This window comes from Phyllobates terribilis, unplaced genomic scaffold, assembly GCF_046119375.1.
Source record: "Phyllobates terribilis strain yellow unplaced genomic scaffold, ASM4611937v1 Scaffold_14__1_contigs__length_39327217, whole genome shotgun sequence".
In the NCBI taxonomy this organism is placed as follows: Eukaryota; Metazoa; Chordata; class Amphibia; order Anura; family Dendrobatidae; genus Phyllobates; species Phyllobates terribilis.
In genome coordinates this window covers 35,309,321-35,331,622 of record NW_027362774.1, presented here as the reverse complement: position 1 = coordinate 35,331,622, position 22,302 = coordinate 35,309,321, and the positions used below count along the sequence as shown (strand labels likewise).

Here is a 22,302-nt window from a genome sequence, read left to right as displayed (position 1 = left end):
GTCTCCCAGGTGCGATGCTCTGCAGGGCGCAGCGTTGCGCAGAGCCGCTGTCTCCCAGATGCGATGCTCTGCAGGGCGCAGCGTTGTGCAGAGCCGCTGTCTCCCAGGTGCGATGCTCTGCAGGGCGCAACGTTGTGCAGAGCTGCTGTCTCCCAGGTGCGATGCTCTGCAGGGCGCAACGTTGTACAGAGCCGCTGTCTCCCAGGCGCGATGCTCTGCAGGGCGCAGCGTTGCACAGAGCCGCTGTCTCCCAGGCGCGATGCCCTGCAGGGCGCAGCGTTGTACAGAGCCGCTGTCTCCCAGGTGCGATGCTCTGCAGGGCGCAGCATTGCACAGAGGCGCTGTCTCCCAGGCGCGATGCTCTGCAGGGCGCAGCGTTCTACAGATTTTCAGACTCGTTACTTTCTCATTATTTAAAAAATAAGATTCGTCTTTAATTGTAAATGAATCAGTACAATAAAAAAAAAAAAAAAAGTATCCGATGGGGGTGATTGTTCCTTCCGGCCGGGCGCTGACGCCTCGGTTTAGTCTTTCTGGTAAGGGTTTTCTCACATAAATAGGTAACGCAGCGGACGGTGCACGCGGTGGGGGAGGGACGAGGTGTCGGGGGGCTGCGGCTTCAGATCTCCTCCTCCAGGACCTTCACCGTCCTCCTCCGGCAGCAGCACTGCTCGCAGAACTTCACCAGCTCCGACACCACGAACACCGAGGAGGCCAAACCGGTGAGGAAGAGGAGGTCTGCGGGAAGAAGCGCGGTCAGAGCGACCACCACTATGTGCGCGGTCACCCACGGTCACTGGACGCAGGGACCGGACTCCCATCGTTGCCCTGTGATGGGGCAGTAATGAGACCATCACTCCCATCGTCCCAGCGGACTCACCCAGTGCGTGCAGGTTCTGTGTCAGGAACACTTTCTGCAGGGGAGGGATGTAGATGACGGCCATCTGCCCGAGGATGGACCCCACCACTGATAACCAGAACATCCGGTTCTTGAAGAGGCCGATCTCAAAGATGGTTTTATTCTGGAAAAGATGGAAGTCTTAAAGGGCCGGCGCAGGAGTTGGTGCGGTGCTGGATCGCCAGCCGTAGGAGCGTCTGCGCAGAGACGGGCGTCACTCACCAGCGAGCGGCAGGACAAGGCGTTGAACATGTCGAAGAAGACGAAGCAGGTGAAGGTCATGGTGGTCGTTCTCGGAGTCACTTTCCCATCTGGAATCTGAGAGTGAAGAATAAACTGTGAGGTCATGTGACACAGAGCCCCCCCCCCCCCCCCCTTTAATGTAATCCAACAGAACAAAGATCAGCACTCTGAGGATGCTGGGGGTTGTAGTGCAGGATCTGACTCGCCCCATCGCCTCCGCACATGATTCAGGCTCTAATGAGAACAAATGGCTGCAGCTAATGAGTTAATGATCGGCGGCGCCGGCTCCCATCACTGCGCAAATCAGTCACTTAGTGCAGGAAACAACCAGCAATTAGCGACTGCGCCCCAGACCACCACCCCCACCATCCCCGGCCCCCCAGCGTCTTCACTCACAGCCAATTATCCCACAATTACATCTAACCTCCTTCCAGAAGACGAAGAGCGTCCCGCTGATGATGATGGCGGCCGAGAGCAGGATCTTCAGGAGCAACGCTTTACTGAGGATCGCCTCCTTAGCGTTTCTTGGGGGCTGCTTAATGGCGTCTTTATCCACAGGCTCCACCCCCAAACTAGACAAACAAATGGTTAATTAAAGGGGCTCAACATGACGGCTGGTGGAGTCACTGTGTACATCCTGTATTATACCCCAGAGCAGCGCTCACTATTCTGCTGGTGCAGTCACTGTGTACATACATTACATTACTGATCCTGAGTTACCTCCTGTATTATACTCCAGAGCTGCACTCACTATTCTGCTGGTGCAGTCACTGTGTACATACATTACATTACTGATCCTGAGTTACCTCCTGTATTATACTCCAGAGCTGCACTCACTATTCTGCTGGTGCAGTCACTGTGTACATACATTACATTACTGATCCTGAGTTACCTCCTGTATTATACTCCAGAGCTGCACTCACTATTCTGCTGGTGTAGTCACTGTGTACATACACTACATTACTGATCCTGAGTTACCTCCTGTATTATACTCCAGAGCTGCACTCACTATTCTGCTGGAGCAGTCACTGTGTACATACATTACATTACTGATCCTGAGTTACATCCTGTATTATACTCCAGAGCTGCACTCACTATTCTGCTGGTGCAGTCACTGTGTACATACATTACATTACTGATCCTGAGTTACATCCTGTATTATACTCCAGAGCTGCACTCACTATTCTGCCGGTGCAGTCACTGTGTACATACATTACATTACTGATCCTGAGTTACCTCCTGTATTATACTCCAGAGCTGCACTCACTATTCTGCTGGTGTAGTCACTGTGTACATACATTACTGATCCTGAGTTACCTCCTGTATTATACTCCAGAGCTGCACTCACTATTCTGCTGGTGCAGTCACTGTGTACATACATTACATTACTGATCCTGAGTTACATCCTGTATTATACTCCAGAGCTGTACTCACTATTCTGCTGGTGCAGTCACTGTGTACATACATTACTGATCCTGAGTTACCTCCTGTATTATACTCCAGAGCTGCACTCCCTATTCTGCTGGTGCAGTCACTGTGTACATACATTACAATACTGATCCTGAGTTACATCCTGTATTATACTCCAGAGCTGCACTCACTATTCTGCTGGTGCAGTCGCTGTGTACATACATTACTGATCCTGAGTTACTTCCTGTATTATACTCCAGAGCTGCACTCACTATTCTGCTGGTGCAGTCACTGTGTACATACATTAATACAGGAGGTAACTCAGGATCAGTAATGTAATGTATGTACACAGTGATTGCACCAGCAGAATAGTGAGTGCTGCTCTGGAGTATAATACAGGATGTAACTCAGGATCAGTAATGTAATGTATGTACACAGTGATTGCACCAGCAGAATAGTGAGTGCTGCTCTGGAGTATAATACAGGATGTAACTCAGGATCAGTAATGTAATGTATGTACACAGTGACTGCACCAGCAGAATAGTGAGTGCAGCTCTGGAGTATAATACAGGATGTAACTCAGGATCAGTAATGTAATGTATGTACACAGTGACTGCACCAGCAGAATAGGGAGTGCAGCTCTGGAGTATAATACAGGATGTAACTCAGGATCAGTAATGTAATGTATGTACACAGTGACTGCACCAGCAGAATAGTGAGTGCAGCTCTGGAGTATAATACAGGAGGTAACTCAGGATCAGTAATGTAATGCATGTACACAGTGACTGCACCAGCAGAATAGGGAGTGCAGCTCTGGAGTATAATACAGGATGTAACTCAGGATAAGTAATGTAATGTATGTACACAGTGACTGCACCAGCAGAATAGTGAGTGCAGCTCTGGAGTATAATACAGGAGGTAACTCAGGATCAGTAATGTAATGTATGTACACAGTGACTGCACCAACAGAATAGTGAGCGCAGCTCTGGAGTATAATACAGGATGTAACTCAGGATCAGTAATGTATACTCCAGAGCTGCGCTCACTATTCTGCTGGTGCAGTCACTGTGTACATACATTACATTACTGATCCTGAGTTACATCCTGTATTATACTCCAGAGCTGCACTCACTATTCTGCTGGTGCAGTCACTGTGTACATACATTACATTACTGATCCTGAGTTACCTCCTGTATTGTACTCCAGAGCTGCACTCACTATTCTGCTGGTGCAGTCACTGTGTACATACATTACATTACTGATCCTGAGTTACATCCTGTATTATACTCCAGAGCAGCACTCACTATTCTGCTGGTGCAATCACTGTGTATATACATTACATTACTGATCCTGAGTTACCTCCTGTATTATACTCCAGAGCTGCACTCACTATTCTGCTGGTGCAGTCACTGTGTACATACATTACATTACTGATCCTGAGTTACATCCTGTATTATACTCCAGAGCAGCACTCACTATTCTGCTGGTGCAGTCACTGTGTACATACATTACATTACTGATCCTGAGTTACATCCTGTATTATACTCCAGAGCTGCACTCACTATTCTGCTGGTGCAGTCACTGTGTACATACATTACATTGCTGATCCTGAGTTACCTCCTGTATTATACTCCAGAGCTGCAATCCCTATTCTGCTGGTGCAGTCACTGTGTACATACATTACATTACTGATCCTGAGTTACATCCTGTATTATACCCTAGAGCTGCACTCACTATTCTGCTGGTGCAGTCACTGTGTACATACATTACATTACTGATCCTGAGTTACATCCTGTATTATACTCCAGAGCTGCACTCACTATTCTGCTGGTGCAGACACTGTGTACATACATTACATTACTGATCCTGAGTTACATCCTGTATTATACTCCAGAGCTGCGCTCACTATTCTGCTGGTGCAGTCACTGTGTACATACATTACATTACTGATCCTGAGTTACATCCTGTATTATACTCCAGAGCTGCACTCACTATTCTGCTGGTGCAGTCACTGTGTACATACATTACATTACTGATCCTGAGTTACCTCCTGTATTATACTCCAGAGCTGCATTCACTATTCTGCTGGTGCAGTCACTGTGTGCATACATTACATTACTGATCCTGAGTTACATCCTGTATTATACCCCAGAGCTGCACTCACTATTCTGCTGGTGCAGTCACTGTGTACACACATTACATTACTGATCCTGAGTTACCTCCTGTATTATACTCCAGAGCTGCATTCACTATTCTGCTGGTGCAGTCACTGTGTGCATACATTACATTACTGATCCTGAGTTACCTCCTGTATTATACTCCAGAGCTGCATTCACTATTCTGCTGGTGCAGTCACTGTGTGCATACATTACATTACTGATCCTGAGTTACCTCCTGTATTATACCCCAGAGCTGCACTCACTATTCTGCTGGTGCAGTCACTGTGTACATACATTACATTACTGATCCTGAGTTACCTCCTGTATTATACTCCAGAGCTGCATTCACTATTCTGCTGGTGCAGTCACTGTGTGCATACATTACATTACTGATCCTGAGTTACATCCTGTATTATACTCCAGAGCTGCACTCACTATTCTGCTGGTGCAGTCACTGTGTACATACATTACATTACTGATCCTGAGTTACATCCTGTATTATACTCCAGAGCTGCACTCACTATTCTGCTGGTGCAGTCAGTGTACATACATTACATTACTGATCCTGAGTTACATCCTGTATTATACTCCACAGCTGCACTCACTATTCTGCTGGTGCAGTCACTGTGTACATACATTACATTACTGATCCTGAGTTACCTCCTGTATTATACTCCAGAGCTGCACTCACTATTCTGCTGGTGCAGTCACTGTGTACATACATTACATTACTGATCCTGAGTTACCTCCTGTATTGTACTCCAGAGCTGCATTCACTATTCTGCTGGTGCAGTCACTGTGTACATACATTACTGATCCTGAGTTACCTCCTGTATTATACCCTAGAGCTGCACTCACTATTCTGCTGGTGCAGTCACTGTGTACATACATTACATTACTGATCCTGAGTTACATCCTGTATTATACTCCAGAGCTGCACTCACTATTCTGCTGGTGCAGACACTGTGTACATACATTACATTACTGATCCTGAGTTACATCCTGTATTATACTCCAGAGCTGCGCTCACTATTCTGCTGGTGCAGTCACTGTGTACATACATTACATTACTGATCCTGAGTTACATCCTGTATTATACTCCAGAGCTGCACTCACTATTCTGCTGGTGCAGTCACTGTGTACATACATTACATTACTGATCCTGAGTTACCTCCTGTATTATACTCCAGAGCTGCACTCACTATTCTGCTGGTGCAGTCACTGTGTACATACATTACATTACTGATCCTGAGTTACATCCTGTATTATACTCCAGAGCTGCACTCACTATTCTGCTGGTGCAGTCACTGTGTACATACATTACATTACTGATCCGGAGTTACATCCTGTACTATACTCCAGAGCTGCACTCACTATTCTGCTGGTGCAGTCTCTGTGTACATACATTACATTACTGATCCTGAGTTACCTCCTGTATTATACTCCAGAGCTGCACTCACTATTCTGCTGGTGCAGTCACTGTGTACATACATTACATTACTGATCCTGAGTTACCTCCTGTATTATACCCCAGAGCTGCACTCACTATTCTGCTGGTGCAGTCACTGTGTACATACATTACATTACTGATCCTGAGTTACATCCTGTATTATACTCCAGAGCTGCACTCACTATTCTGCTGGTGCAGTCACTGTGTACATACATTACATTACTGATCCTGAGTTACCTCCTGTATTATACTCCAGAGCTGCATTCACTATTCTGCTGGTGCAGTCACTGTGTGCATACATTACATTACTGATCCTGAGTTACATCCTGTATTATACCCCAGAGCTGCACTCACTATTCTGCTGGTGCAGTCACTGTGTACATACATTACATTACTGATCCTGAGTTACCTCCTGTATTATACTCCAGAGCTGCACTCACTATTCTGCTGGTGCAGTCACTGTGTACATACATTACATTACTGATCCTGAGTTACCTCCTGTATTATACTCCAGAGCTGCACTCACTATTCTGCTGGTGCAGTCACTGTGTACATACATTACATTACTGATCCTGAGTTACATCCTGTATTATACTCCAGAGCTGCACTCACTATTCTGCTGGTGCAGTCTCTGTGTACATACATTACATTACTGATCCTGAGTTACATCCTGTACTATACTCCAGAGCTGCACTCACTATTCTGCTGGTGCAGTCTCTGTGTACATACATTACATTACTGATCCTGAGTTACCTCCTGTATTATACTCCAGAGCTGCACTCACTATTCTGCTGGTGCAGTCACTGTGTACATACATTACATTACTGATCCTGAGTTACCTCCTGTATTATACCCCAGAGCTGCACTCACTATTCTGCTGGTGCAGTCACTGTGTACATACATTACATTACTGATCCTGAGTTACCTCCTGTATTATACTCCAGAGCTGCACTCACTATTCTGCTGGTGCAGTCACTGTGTACATACATTACATTACTGATCCTGAGTTACCTCCTGTATTATACTCCAGAGCTGCATTCACTATTCTGCTGGTGCAGTCACTGTGTGCATACATTACATTACTGATCTTGAGTTACATCCTGTATTATACCCCAGAGCTGCACTCACTATTCTGCTGGTGCAGTCACTGTGTACATACATTACATTACTGATCTTGAGTTACATCCTGTATTATACTCCAGAGCTGCATTCACTATTCTGCTGGTGCAGTCACTGTGTACATACATTACATTACTGATCCTGAGTTACATCCTGTATTATACTCCAGAGCTGCACTCACTATTCTGCTGGTGCAGTCACTGTGTACATACATTACATTACTGATCCTGAGTTACATCCTGTATTATACTCCAGAGCTGCACTCACTATTCTGCTGGTGCAGTCACTGTGTACATACATTACATTACTGATCCTGAGTTACCTCCTATATTATACTCCAGAGCTGCATTCACTATTCTGCTGGTGCAGTCACTGTGTGCATACATTACATTACTGATCCTGAGTTACATCCTGTATTATACTCCAGAGCTGCACTCACTATTCTGCTGGTGCAGTCACTGTGTACATACATTACATTACTGATCCTGAGTTACATCCTGTATTATACTCCAGAGCTGCACTCACTATTCTGCTGGTGCAGTCACTGTGTACATACATTACATTACTGATCCTGAGTTACATCCTGTATTATACTCCAGAGCTGCACTCACTATTCTGCTGGTGCATTCCCTGTGTACATACATTACTGATCCTGAGTTACATCCTGTATTATACTCCAGAGCTGCACTCACTATTCTGCTGGTGCAGTCACTATGTACATACATTACATTACTGATCCTGAGTTACATCCTGTATTATACTCCAGAGCTGCACTCACTATTCTGCTGGTGCAGTCACTATGTACATACATTACATTACTGATCCTGAGTTACATCCTGTATTATACTCCAGAGCTGCACTCACTATTCTGCTGGTGCAGTCACTGTGTACATACATTACATTACTGATCCTGAGTTACCTCCTGTATTATACTCCAGAGCTGCACTCACTATTCTGCTGGTGTAGTCACTGTGTACATACATTACATTACTGATCCTGAGTTACATCCTGTATTATACTCCAGAGCTGCACTCACTATTCTGCTGGTGCAGTCACTGTGTACATACATTACATTACTGATCCTGAGTTACCTCCTGTATTATACTCCAGAGCTGCACTCACTATTCTGCTGGTGCAGTCACTGTGTACATACATTACATTACTGATCCTGAGTTACATCCTGTATTATACTCCAGAGCTGCACTCACTATTCTGCTGGTGCAGTCACTGTACATACATTATCCTCCGGAGCGGCGCTCACTGTTCTGCTGGTGCAGTTACCTCTGGGCTGGGGGTCCGTCCATGATGATGTTGATCCATAGTATCTGCATGGCGTTCAGGGGGTTGGGGAGATTCATGATGGTGGACAGTGTGATGAGACTCAGGGCGGAGATGCTCCTGGGGAGGACGGATAATATAACGAGCTCATGAGCAGAAAGGACGACCCCCATCATCTCTCTGGGATTACACCCATCTTATATCTTGCTTTACTCCAGTCCCATTCAAAGCTGCACCTACATCCAGGCTGCCATTTTGTTGGCGCTCGCTCAGGGTGGCGCAGCTTCTGCTGCAGAGCATCTCCCACAATGCAATGCTGCACATGATGGGAGCCCGGAGAGGCTGGTGGCGGAGTCTCGGTCTGCAGCTCTGGGTGTGACTGGAGTAGATATAACACTGCACATGTCTATAACAGGACACTGAGCGGTGTCAGTCGTGACAGTTTGGCGGCCGACTGCGCACGTCCTGCTCCGCGGGCGACAAGGGGACACTTACGTGCTGAGCTGGAAGCGGACGAAGTTCTTGATGTTGTAGAATATTCCTTTCCCCTCCTCGATGGCGTTCCTGCAAGACACGGAAATAAGTCCACGGACAGCAGAGACCCCCGAACGTGGCCACGGAGGGCAGAGACCCCGAACATGGCCGCGGAGGGCAGAGACCCCCGAACATGGCCGCGGAGGGCAGAGACCCCCGAAGAACATGGCCGCGGAGGGAAGAGACCCCCGAAGAACATGGCCGCGGAGGGCAGAGACCCCCTTAGAACGTGGCCGCGGAGGGAAGAGACCCCCGAAGAACGTGGCCGCGGAGGGAAGAGACCCCCGAGGAACGTGGCCGCAGAGGGCAGAGACCCCCGAAGAACGTGGCCGCGGAGGGCAGAGACCCCCGAAGAACGTGGCCGCGGAGGGTAGAGACCCCAAAGAAAGTGGCCCCGGAGTGCAGAGACCCCCGAACGTGGCCGCGGAGGGCAGAGACCCCCGAACGTGGCCGCGGAGGGCAGAGACCCTGAAGAACATGGCCGCGGAGTGCAGAGACCCCCGAACGTGGCCGCGGAGGGCAGAGACCCCCGAACGTGGCCGCGGAGGGCAGAGACCCTGAAGAACATGGCCGCGGAGTGCAGAGACCCCCGAACGTGGCCACGGAGGGCAGAGACCCCGAACATGGCCGCGGAGGGCAGAGACCCCCGAACATGGCCGCGGAGGGCAGAGACCCCCGAAGAACATGGCCGCGGAGGGAAGAGACCCCCGAAGAACATGGCCGCGGAGGGCAGAGACCCCCTTAGAACGTGGCCGCGGAGGGAAGAGACCCCCGAAGAACGTGGCCGCGGAGGGAAGAGACCCCCGAGGAACGTGGCCGCAGAGGGCAGAGACCCCCGAAGAACGTGGCCGCGGAGGGCAGAGACCCCCGAAGAACGTGGCCGCGGAGGGTAGAGACCCCAAAGAAAGTGGCCCCGGAGTGCAGAGACCCCCGAACGTGGCCGCGGAGGGCAGAGACCCCCGAACGTGGCCGCGGAGGGCAGAGACCCTGAAGAACATGGCCGCGGAGTGCAGAGACCCCCGAACGTGGCTGCGGAGTGCAGAGACCCCCGAACGTGGCTGCGGAAGGCAGAGACCCCCGAACGTGGCTGCGGAGGGCAGAGACCCCTGAACGTGGCCGCAGAGGGCAGAGACCCCCGAACGTGGCCGCAGAGGGCAGAGACCCCGAAGAACGTGGCCGCGGAGTGCAGAGACCCCCGAACGTGGCCGCGGAGGGCAGAGACCGCGAAGAACGTGGCCGCGGAGTGCAGAGACCCCTGAACGTGGCTGCGGAGGGCAGAGACCCCCGAACGTGGCCGCAGAGGGCAGAGACCCCCGAACGTGGCCGCAGAGGGCAGAGACCCCCGAACGTGGCCGCGGAGGGCAGAGACCCCGAAGAACGTGGCTGCGGAGTGCAGAGACCCCCGAACGTGGCTGCGGAGGGCAGAGACCCCTGAACGTGGCCGCGGAGGGCAGAGACCCCCGAAGAATGTGGGCGCGGAGGGCAGAGACCCCCGAAGAATGTGGGCGCGGAGGGCAGAGACACGGATCACTATCTGCAGGAGAAGAGGGCACTGCAGGGCATGCTGGAAGCTGTAGTGCCCCGCCACCAGTCTGGGACGCAACCAGGAGATGATTGCTTGCAGGCAGTGGCCCGAGACCCCCTAATTGCTACCCGCCGAGACACCCCCCTGAGTGCTGACCGCCAGCCCCAAGTATCATCTATTTGATTTCCAGACAATCCACGAAAATACATGCGGAGCTTCAGCACGCCCCCGGTCCCGTCTACGCCACGCGGCGCGCCCCCGGTCCCGTCTACGCCACGCGGCGTGCCCCCGGTCCCGTCTACGCCACGCGGCGCGCCCCCGGTCCCGTCTACACTGTGTGTCATGCAATGCACCCGCCTGCGACGCCATACGTTGTGCGCCCAGCTCTGCTTTATTACTACTCATCTGTGGCCCTACAATAGGCCCCTGGAGTGTGAAGCTTCTGCCTCATCAGGCTGCTGCTCTGTCCTCCATGCTTTACACTGCAGGTCAGCTGGTTCAGACATCTGTGCAGTATTATAAACTATAAGTAGCCGGAGCGGTGGTGAGGAAGGAAGCGGCGATACAGGATGGCGGGGGCCAGTAATGTCACCTGCGGGGGGCCGGTGGCCACTATTTGCCCGGGGACAGCAGGATCCTCATCATCTCTGTACACACAGACCTGTCCCGGCAGCGCAGGATGAGTGGCAGCGCCGGCGCGGTACATGGGGGGGCGCTGTGCTCAGTCACCCGTTACATCCGTACACTAATGCGGCCTAATGGAGCGGAAACGTTACAGGTGTCAGCCGCTAACAGTAATCACTGCAGGATGACTACCCCCATCATCTCACAGGCAGAACCACTACTGCAGCTTAAAGGGCCAGTCCCCTCGTGTACAGAAGGACGACTCGTTAGAATTATGGACTTTATAGAGTTTGTCTCCATCATTTGCTGCCAGTGAATGTGGTCACTGTGAACGGCTGGACTCCATCTTGTTTTCAGAGCTGACGGCTCGTGACAATGTATCAGGCTGATCTGCTCACATGATAGTAGAGAAGTCGTCGTCCACCAGGATCATGTCCGCCGCCTCCTTACTGACGTCTGTGCCGCTTTTTCCCATCGCGACGCCGATGTCGGCAGACTTGAGAGCGACTGCGTCATTAACACCATCCCCCGTCATCCCCACAATGGCCCCGGTGCGCTGCAGCGCCTGGAGGAGCGTGAGGGGCAGAGTTACTGCACAGCGGACAGATCCGGGGGCCGCGCACTGCACGCCGCGGAAGGGTGGGGGGCCGCGCACTGCACGCCGCGGATGGGTCGGGGAGCCGCGCACTGCACGCCGCGGAAGGGTCGGGGAGCCGCGCACTGAACGCCGCAGAGGGTCGGGGGCCGCGCGCACTGCACGCCGCAGAGGGTCGGGGGCCGCGCGCACTGCACGCCGCAGAGGGTCGGGGGCCGCGCGCACTGCACGCCGCAGAGGGTCGGGGGCCGCGCGCACTGCACGCCGCAGAGGGTCGGGGGCCGCGCGCACTGCACGCCGCAGAGGGTCGGGGGCCGCGCGCACTGCACGCCTCAGAGGGTCGGGGCCGCGCGCACTGCACGCCGCAGAGGGTCGGGGGCCGCGCGCACTGCACGCCGCAGAGGGTCGGGGGCCGCGCGCACTGTACGCCGCAGAGGGTCGGGGGCCGCGCGCACTGCACGCCGCAGAGGGTCGGGGGCCGCGCGCACTGCGCACTGCACGCCGCAGAGGGTCGGGGGCCGCGTGCACTGCACGCCGCAGAGGGTCGGGGGCCGCGTGCACTGCACGCCGCAGAGGGTCGGGGGCCGCGCGCACTGCACGCCGCAGAGGGTCGGGGGCCGTGCGCACTGCACGCCGCAGAGGGTCAGGGGGCCGCGTTACCTTGATGATCTTCAGCTTGTGCTTGGGGCTGGTTCTGTAGAAAACGGACACCTGGAAGATCCAAAACCAGAGGTTAGAAACCGAATCCCCCCGACCAGCAGAAGCCCCCCGGAAAGAAGACGGAAAGCGGACCTTAGTGACCACTGACGGCAGCGCCGACTCCTCCAGAGCATCCAGCTCCTCCCCCGATATCGCTGTCAGGTGCCCATTAGTCAGACCGATGCTCCTGCCTGAGAGACACAGGGGTGAGCGCGGGGGCAATCACTCTTATCCTCCAGTCACCTCCAGAGCTGCACTCATTATTCTGCTGTTTCTGTATTGAATTGTACCTCTGCAGTCAGATACCAGGAGAGGTTTGGTTGCAGCTCTGGAGGTGACTGGAGCGTTGGATTTGTGCAGTATATATCGGCCGTTCTGGGGGTCCGCAGCTCACCGATGGCTTGTGCCGTCTCCAGTGCGTCCCCTGTGATCATCTTCACCGCCACCCCGGAGTCCAGCAGGGTCTGCACGGCGTCGCTCACTCCGCTACGTGGGGGGTCTATTATCCCGATCAGGCCCAGGAAGATGAGGGTCCCCAGCTCCGCACCGGAGGCCAAAGCCAAGACTGGAAGATGAGAGACGCCATTATAGCACTACAACCCCCATCATTCCCACAGCATCAGTGCCTCCTGTGCTGGGGGTTTGTTACAATGTGTCGGTGGTGATGGATTCCGGCCAGAGGTGGGGGGGCTCGTACCTCGCAGGCCCTGGCTGCCCATCGTCTTCTCCTCCTGCAGGTACAGCGCCCTCTGCTGCGGGGTCAGAGGCAGGGCCATCCCGCCGCTGTTATAGGTGGAGCAGTACTGGACAACCTCCTCGTACGCGCCCTTCATGAAGTACAGCTCCTCCTGCTCCTAGAAAAACGCATCAGGTAACGGATGGCGAACAGCTGGGGGGAGGGGGCCGGCGGACGATCAGGTGGGGGAGGGGGCCGGCGGACGATCAGCTGGGAGGAGGGGGCCGGCGGACGATCAGCTGGGGGAGGGGGCCGGCGGACGATCAGCTGGGGGAGGGGGACGATCAGAAGGGAGGGGGCAATCAGCTGGGGAGGGGGCAATCAGCTGGGGAAGGGGCCGCACTTTACCTCCATCTTGTCTGCACACTTCACCGCCATCCACCGCTGCTCCGAGCTGAAGGGAATCTCCTTCTTGCGGATATAATTCTCGCCGGCGTTTCCGAGGCCGATCTGGAAATGGAGAAGAAAGTGAACGACGCAAAGTCCGGAGATGACCGTGTACAGAGCCACTGCGAGAACGGGGGTCCGGAGAGGACCGTGTACAGAGCCACTGCGAGAACGGGGGTCCGGAGAGGACCGCGTACAGAGCGACTGCGAGAACAGGGGTCCGGAGAGGACCGCGTACAGAGCCACTGCGAGAACGGGGGTCCGGAGAGGACCGCGTACAGAGCCACTGCGAGAACGGGGGTCCGGAAATTACCGCGTACAGAGCCACTGCGAGAACGGGGGTCCGGAGAGGACCGCATACAGAGCCACTGCGAGAACGGGGGTCCGGAGAGGACCGCGTACAGAGCGACTGCGAGAACGGGGGTCCAGAGAGGACCACGTACAGAGCCACTGCGAGAACGGGGGTCCGGAGAGGACCGCGTACAGAGCGACTGCGAGAACAGGGGTCCGGAGAGGACCGCGTACAGAGCCACTGCGAGAACGGGGGTCCGGAGAGGACCGCGTACAGAGCCACTGCGAGAACGGGGGTCCGGAGAGGACCGCATACAGAGCCACTGCGAGAACGGGGGTCCGGAGAGGACCGCGTACAGAGCCACTGCGAGAACGGGGGTCCGGAGAGGACCGCGTACAGAGCCACTGCGAGAACGGGGGTCCGGAGAGGACCGCGTACAGAGCCACTGCGAGAACGGGGGTCCGGAGAGGACCGCGTACAGAGCCACTGCGAGAACGGGGGTCCGGAGAGGACCGCGTACAGAGCGACTGCGAGAACAGGGGTCCGGAGATGACCGCGTACAGAGCCACTGCGAGAACGGGGGTCCGGAGAGGACCGCGTACAGAGCCACTGCGAGAACGGGGGTCCGGAGAGGACCGCGTACAGAGCGACTGCGAGAACGGGGGTCCGGAGAGGACCGCGTACAGAGCCACTGCGAGAACGGGGGTCCGGAGAGGACCGCGTACAGAGCCACTGCGAGAACGGGGGTCCGGAGATGACCGCGTACAGAGCCACTGCGAGAACGGGGGTCCGGAAATTACCGCGTACGGCGCAGATCACGGCCGAGAGGAATCACTTCTCAGACTAAATGATCCGCAGGAAAGGTGCGGAACAAGCACGGCTTATCCTCCAACACGTTTCACAGGGAATTGTGGGAAGATAGTGACGGAAATGGCTGATAACAGGGAGTAATAGAGTGCAGTCTCCTACGGTCACAGTCCACGCCCACAGCGGTGTGTGGACTCCACCAGCCATGTCCATTACCACCATGCCTGTGTAACGCAGCACTGGGGGAAGGGGGGCAGATTATACAAGTCGCAGGAAACTCCAGAGCTGCACTCATAATTCTGCTGCGCCTGTTTTGAGGAATTTCATTCTAGGATGTGACCTCTTTACACCAGGCTCTGAGCGCCCCCCACAGACTAGGCGACCTGTATCTGGTGCACATTAACCACTTGTTGTCTGTGTCCTCGATCTCTGGTCTGTGACCACTGACCTCTTACCTTCATTGCCAGGACCAGCAGGGCGCCCTCTGTTGGCTGACCCATGAGCGTCTCCCCCCGGATAATAGCGTTATTGGCGACACAGCCGGCCTGAGCAGACGAGAAAGCGGATCAATAGGATAACCCCCCTGCATAAATCCTCTGTGCTGCTGGGGGCATTCACCAAGCTCCTCCTAATGTATAAATGCTACATAACCTAAGAGCTGTAATGCTCTGTGCTGCTGTTAGCACAGTCTACTCTATTTACTAAGTGAAATCCTCTGTGCTGCTGTGGCGGCCCCCCGGACGTCTCACCTCCACCAGTTTTCCTACAGAGATGTTGGAGAATTCCCGCACCGCCTCATTTGATGGCAGTAAGACGACGGATCCTTTCCCCTCGTAGCCGACGCCGGTGACCTGAGGGAGTAAAGGGCAATGTAAAGAAGCAGGGGGGCGCTCCGGGGGCCACAGCCACGACCGGCCCCTGGGGGCCAATATATGGAAATGGCAGCTCATTACCTCCACGTGCAGCCCGTCTGACGTCACTAGTCTGGTGGCCGTCATCTCGTTGGCGGTCAGAGTGCCGGTCTTGTCGGAGCAGATGACGTTGCAGCAACCTGACACCGAAGAACAAGCGAGGGTTAGTGACACGCGGCGACACCTGGAGACACCGCACGGTGATCGGCGGGGTCCCTGTGGCCCTCACAACATAATAACAACCGGGAGCCAGGAAATAACAGCCGGCGCTAGGCGAGCTCGGCGCAGTCAGGGCTCTGGGCGAGGAAGACGTTGTCGGGGGGATCTGGGCGAGGAAGACGTTGTCGGGGGGATCTGGGCGTGCTCGGCGCAGTCAGGGCTCTGGGCGAGGATGGCGTTGTCGGGGGGGATCTGGGCGAGTTCGGCGCAGTCAGGGCTCTAGGCGAGGATGGCGTTGTCGGGGGGATCTGGGCGAGCTCGGGGCAGTCAGGGCTCTGGGCGAGGATGGCGTTGTCGGGGGGATCTGGGCGAGCTCGGGGCAGTCAGGGCTCTGGGCTAGGATGGCGTTGTCGGGGGGATCTGGGCGAGTTCGGCGCAGTCAGGGCTCTAGGCGAGGATGGCGTTGTCGGGGGGATCTGGGCGAGCTCGGGGCAGTCAGGGCTCTGGGCGAGGATGGCGTTGTCGGGGGGATCTGAGCGAGCTCGGGGCAGTCAGGGCTCTGGGCTAGGATGGCGTTGTCGGGGGGATCTGGGCGAGTTCGGCGCAGTCAGGGCTCTGGGCTAGGATGGCGTTGTCGGGGGGATCTGGGCGAGCTCGGCACAGTCAGGGCTCTGGGCTAGGATGGCGTTGTCGGGGGGGATCTGGGCGTGCTCGGCGCAGTCAGGGCTCTGGGCGAGGATGGCGTTGTCGGGGGGGATCTGGGCGTGCTCGGCGCAGTCAGGGCTCTGGGCGAGGATGGCGTTGTCGGGGGGATCTGGGCGTGCTCGGCGCAGTCAGGGCTCTGGGCTAGGATGGCGTTGTCGGGGGGATCTGGGCGTGCTCGGCGCAGTCAGGGCTCTAGGCGAGGATGGCGTTGTCGGGGGGGATCTGGGCGTGCTCGGCGCAGTCAGGGCTCTGGGCGAGGATGGCGTTGTCGGGGGGATCTGGGCGTGCTCGGCGCAGTCAGGGCTCTGGGCTAGGATGGCGTTGTCGGGGGGATCTGGGCGTGCTCGGCGCAGTCAGGGCACTAGGCGAGGATGGCGTTGTCGGGGGGATCTGGGCGTGCTCGGCGCAGTCAGGGCTCTGGGCGAGGATGGCGTTGTCGGGGGGATCTGGGCGAGTTCGGCGCAGTCAGGGCTCTGGGCTAGGATGGCGTTGTCGGGGGGATCTGGGCGAGCTCGGGGCAGTCAGGGCTCTGGGCTAGGATGGCGTTGTCGGGGGGATCTGGGCGAGCTCGGGGCAGTCAGGGCTCTGGGCGAGGATGGCGTTGTCAGGGAGGATCTGGGCGAGCTCGGTGCGGTCAAAGCTCTGGGCGAGGATGGCGTTGTCGGGGGGATCTGGGCAAGCTCGGCGCAGTCAGGGCTCTAGGCGAGGATGGCGTTGTCGGGGGGATCTGGGCGAGCTCGGCGCAGTCAGGGCTCTAGGCGAGGATGGCGTTGTCGGGGGGATCTGGGCGAGCTCGGTGCTGTCAGGGCTCTGGGCGAGGATGGCGTTGTCGGGGGGATCTGGGCGAGCTCGGCGCAGTCAGGGCTCTAGGCGAGGGTGGCGTTGTCGGGGGGATCTGGGCGAGCTCGGGGCAGTCAGGGCTCTGGGCGAGGATGGCGTTGTCGGGGGGATCTGGGCGAGCTCAGCGCAGTCAGAGCTCTGGGCGAGGATAGCGTTGTCGGGGGGAGCTGGGCGAGCTTGGTGTTGTCAGGGCTCTGGGCGAGGATGGCGTTGTCGGGGAGATCTGGGCGAGCTCGGCACAGTCAGGACTCTGGGCGAGGAAGACGTTGTCGGGGGGATCTGGGCGAGGAAGACGTTGTCGGGGGGATCTGGGCGAGTTCGGCTCAGTCAGGGCTCTAGGCGAGGATGGCGTTGTCGGGGGGATCTGGGCGAGCTTGGGGCAGTCAGGGCTCTGGGCGAGGATGGCGTTGTCAGGGGGGATCTGGGCGAGCTCGGCGTTGTCGGGGGGATCTGGGCGAGCTCGGCACAGTCAGGGCTCTGGGCGAGGATGGCGTTGTCGGGGGGATCTGGGCGAGCTCGGCACAGTCAGGGCTCTGGGCGAGGATGGCATTGTCGGGGGGATCTGGGCGAGCTCGGCACAGTCAGGGCTCTGGGCGAGGATGGCGTTGTCGGGGGGATCTGGGCGAGCTCGGCACAGTCAGGGCTCTGGGCGAGGATGGCATTGTCGGGGGGATCTGGGCGAGCTCGGCACAGTCAGGGCTCTGGGCGAGGATGGCGTTGTCGGGGGGATCTGGGCGAGCTCGGCACAGTCAGGGCTCTGGGCGAGGATGGCATTGTCGGGGGGATCTGGGCGAGCTCGGCACAGTCAGGGATCTGGGCGAGGATGGCATCGGGGGGGATCTGGGCGAGCTCGGGGCAGTCAGGGCTCTGGGCGAGGATGGCGTTGTCGGGGGGATCTGGGCGAGCTCGGCGCAGTCAGGGCTCTGGGAGAGGATGGCGTTGTCGGGGGAATCTGGGCGAGCTCGGCACAGTCAGGGCTCTGGGCGAGGATGGCGTTGTCGGGGGGATCTGGGCGAGCTCGGGGCAGTCAGGGCTCTGGGCGAGGATGGCGTTGTCGGGGGGATCTGGGCGAGCTTGGTGCTGTCAGGCCTCTGGGCGAGGATGGCGTTGTCGAGGAGATCTGGGCGAGCTCGGCACAGTCTGGGATCTGGACGAGGATGGCGTCGGGGGGGATCTGGGCGAGCTCGGCGCTAGGCGAGCTCGGCACAGTCAGGACTCTGGGCGAGGAAGATGTTGTCAGGGGGATCTGGGCGAGGAAGACGTTGTCGGGGGGATCTGGGCGAGCTTGGGGCAGTCAGGGCTCCGGGCGAGGATGGCGTTGTCAGGGGGGATCTGGGCGAGCTTGGCGCTGTCAAAGCTCTGGGCGAGGATGGCGTTGTCGGGGGGATCTGGGCGAGCTCGGCGCAGTCAGGGCTCTAGGCGAGGATGGCGTTGTTGGGGGGATCTGGGCGAGCTCGGCACAGTCAGGGCTCTGGGCGAGGATGGCGTTGTTGGGGGGATCTGGGCGAGCTCGGCACAGTCAGGGATCTGGGCGAGGATGGCGTCGGGGGGGATCTGGGCGAGCTCGGTGCAGTCAGGGCTCTGGGAGAGGATGGCATTGTCGGGGGGATCTGGGCGAGCTCGCACAGTCAGGGATCTGGGCGAGGATGGCGTTGTCGGGGGGGATCTGGGCGAGCTTGGTGCTGTCAAAGCTCTGGGCGAGGATGGCGTTGTCGGGGGGATCTGGGCGAGCTCGGCGCAGTCAGGGCTCTGGGCAAGGATGGCGTTGGGGGGATCTGGGCGAGCTTGGAGCTGTCAGGGCTCTGGGCGAGGATGGCGTTGTCGGGGGGATCTTGGCGAGCTTGGTGCTGTCAGGGCTCTGGGCGAGGATGGCGTTGTTGGGGGGATCTGGGCGAGCTTGGTGCTGTCAGGGCTCTGGGCGAGGATGCCGTTGTCGGGGGGATCTGGGCGAGCTTGGTGCAGTCAGGGCTCTGGGCGAGGATAGCGTTGTCGGGGGGATCTGGGCGAGCTTGGTGGTGTCGGGGGGATCTGGGCGAGCTTGGTGCTGTCAGAGCTCTGGGCGAGCTTGGTGCAGTCAGGGCTCTGGACGAGGATGGCGTTGTCGGAGGGATCGGGGCGAGGCTGGCACTTCCCACCCCGGTCAGTTGGCGCTCACACTCACCCAGCGTCTCTACAATCGGCAGCTTCTTGACGATCACCCGTTTGTTGGCCATTCTCATCACCCCGAGCGCCAGCGTCACTGTGACCACGATGGGCAGACCCTCAGGAATAGCGGCAACGGCCAAACTGAAAGCAGAGACGAGAGCTCAGGACCAGAGCCGGGAAAACCCCCATCATTCGAGATCTGAGGAACGTACCTGACTCCGATAGTGAACATACTAAGCAGAGGCTTCCCCTGGAGCCAGCCAATCAGCATGATGAGCCCTGCGCGGGAAAGACGGGCAACGGTCAGAAGGACGGGAGAGACGGGCGGGCAACGGTCAGAAGGACGGGAGAGACGGGCGGGCAACGGTCAGAAGGAGGACGGGAGAGACAGGCGAGCAACGGTCAGAAGGAGGACGGGAGAGACAGGCGAGCAACGGTCAGAAGGAGGACGGGAGAGACAGGCGAGCAACGGTCAGAAGGAGGACGGGAGAGACAGGCGAGCAACGGTCAGAAGGAGGACGGGAGAGACAGGCGAGCAACGGTCAGAAGGAGGACGGGAGAGACAGGCGAGCAACGGTCAGAAGGAAGGAGGACGGGGGAGCAACGGTCAGAAGGAAGGAGGACGGGGGAGCAACGGTCAGAAGGAGGACGGGGGAGCAACGGTCAGAAGGAAGGAGGACGGAGAGACGGGTGAGCAAGTGTCGGAAGGAAGGAGGACAGGAGAGACGGGCGGGAAACTGTCAGACGGAAGGAGGACAGGAGAGACAGCCCCAATCTAATATGAGCAGCGCCCCATCTATATACTCACTTCAACCCTAAGAGAATCAGTAGCACAAAAATATACTTAGCCCTCCCCCCCTCCGCCAACCCCACACAGACCATACAAAGCCCATCGTACCCCGAATCCCACACAGCCCCCCTCTATTAGCTGGCAGTGCAGGCAGAGCAGCTGTGATTGGGGTGGGATCGCACATATTGGGGTGGGCTCACCAATTATCCCGAATGAGCAGAGGGACAGCTGTTTCCCCAGCCGGTCCATACTTTTCTGTAGTGGAGTTTTAGGCGTCTGAAATACAAGAGAAAGTGATAAGAAATGGCGGCCGGGGGGAGAAACAGGACGTCAGCGCCACGGCCCACTCAACAGGCTGGTGACAGGTGATGAACCTGGGGAGACCGGCTCCCAGCAGGCAACCATTATATCACTGGTCTATAGTGGGAGGCCGGAAGGACAAGGACCACTCAGACCCAGCAAATGATCACACCGGGCGTGAGGACATCTACAAGTGACTGCTCGGCCCGGGGAATCTGAGGACGGAAGAGAAACCGCAGAATAGAAACAGCGCCACACGGAGGCCAGAGCCGCAGAGACCACGATCTGTCCTCACCCACCAAACTCTGCAGCTGCAGTTACTATTCTGCTGTTACATCTTATCCTCCAGTCACCTCCAGAGCTGCAGTCACTATTCTGCTGTTACATCGTGTCTTATCCTCCAGTCACCTCCAGAGCTGCGGTCACTATTCTGCTGTTACATCGTGTCTTATCCTCCAGTCAACTCCAGAGCTGCACTCACTATTCTGCTGTTACATCGTGTCTTATCCTCCAGTCAACTCCAGAGCTGCACTCACTATTCTGCTGTTACATGGTGTCTTATCCTCCAGTCAACTCCAGAGCTGCAGTCACTATTCTGCTGTTACATGGTGTCTTATCCTCCAGTCAACTCCAGAGCTGCACTCACTATTCTGCTGTTACATGGTGTCTTATCCTCCAGTCAACTCCAGAGCTGCACTCACTATTCTGCTGTTACATGGTGTCTTATCCTCCAGTCAACTCCAGAGCTGCACTCACTATTCTGCTGTTACATCGTGTCTTATCCTCCAGTCAACTCCAGAGCTGCACTCACTATTCTGCTATTACATTGGGTCTTATCCTCCAGTCACCTCCAGAGCTGCAGTCACTATTCTGCTGTTACATCGTGTCTTATCCTCCAGTCAACTCCAGAGCTGCACTCACTATTCTACTGTTACATCGTGTCTTATCCTCCAGTCAACTCCAGAGCTGCACTCACTATTCTGCTGTTACATTGGGTCTTATCCTCCAGTCACCTCCAGAGCTGCAGTCACTATTCTGCTGTTTCATCGTGTCTTATCCTCCAGTCAACTCCAGAGCTGCACTCACTATTCTGCTGTTACATCTTGTCTTATCCTCCAGTCACCTCCAGAGCTGCAGTCACTATTCTGCTGTTACATCGTGTCTTATCCTCCAGTCACCTCCAGAGCTGCACTCACTATTCTGCTGTTACATCGTGTCTTATCCTCCAGTCAACTCCAGAGCTGCACTCACTATTCTGCTGTTACATCGTGTCTTATCCTCCAGTCAACTCCAGAGCTGCACTCACTATTGTGCTGTTACATGGTGTCTTATCCTCCAGTCAACTCCAGAGCTGCACTCACTATTCTGCTGTTACATTGGGTCTTATCCTCCAGTCACCTCCAGAGCTGCAGTCACTATTCTGCTGTTACATGGTGTCTTATCCTCCAGTCAACTCCAGAGCTGCACTCACTATTCTGCTGTTACATCGTGTCTTATCCTCCAGTCAACTCCAGAGCTGCACTCACTATTCTGCTGTTACATCGTGTCTTATCCTCCAGTCAACTCCAGAGCTGCACTCACTATTGTGCTGTTACATGGTGTCTTATCCTCCAGTGAACTCCAGAGCTGCACTCACTATACTGCTATTACATTGGGTCTTATCCTCCAGTCACCTCCAGAGCTGCAGTCACTATTC

General features: G+C 56.1%; 1 protein-coding gene across 2 annotated transcripts in view; it reads right to left on the bottom strand.

Moving 5' to 3' along the window:
- Positions 1–402: 402 nt before the first annotated feature.
- The window catches only part of ATP2C2 (ATPase secretory pathway Ca2+ transporting 2), a 45,944-nt gene continuing 24,044 nt past the window's right edge, over positions 403–22,302 (bottom strand). The window contains exons 10-27 of one of the 2 annotated variants that reach the window (XM_073659906.1): positions 20,507–20,582; positions 19,729–19,795; positions 19,533–19,657; positions 15,710–15,807; positions 15,506–15,607; positions 15,212–15,301; positions 13,619–13,720; positions 13,232–13,382; positions 12,929–13,099; positions 12,628–12,725; positions 12,496–12,546; positions 11,639–11,805; positions 9,053–9,121; positions 8,561–8,677; positions 1,566–1,713; positions 1,121–1,216; positions 881–1,022; positions 403–738 (exon numbers count right to left, since the gene is read on the bottom strand). In XM_073659906.1, the coding sequence (XP_073516007.1) occupies positions 620–738; positions 881–1,022; positions 1,121–1,216; positions 1,566–1,713; positions 8,561–8,677; positions 9,053–9,121; positions 11,639–11,805; positions 12,496–12,546; positions 12,628–12,725; positions 12,929–13,099; positions 13,232–13,382; positions 13,619–13,720; positions 15,212–15,301; positions 15,506–15,607; positions 15,710–15,807; positions 19,533–19,657; positions 19,729–19,795; positions 20,507–20,582 (1,989 nt within the window). In that variant the 3' untranslated portion in view covers positions 403–619. Of the gene's footprint in view, positions 739–880; positions 1,023–1,120; positions 1,217–1,565; positions 1,714–8,560; positions 8,678–9,052; positions 9,122–11,638; positions 11,806–12,495; positions 12,547–12,627; positions 12,726–12,928; positions 13,100–13,231; positions 13,389–13,618; positions 13,721–15,211; positions 15,302–15,505; positions 15,608–15,709; positions 15,808–19,532; positions 19,658–19,728; positions 19,796–20,506; positions 20,583–22,302 lie in introns of both variants that reach the window. The other variant, XM_073659905.1, reaches the window with a different exon arrangement.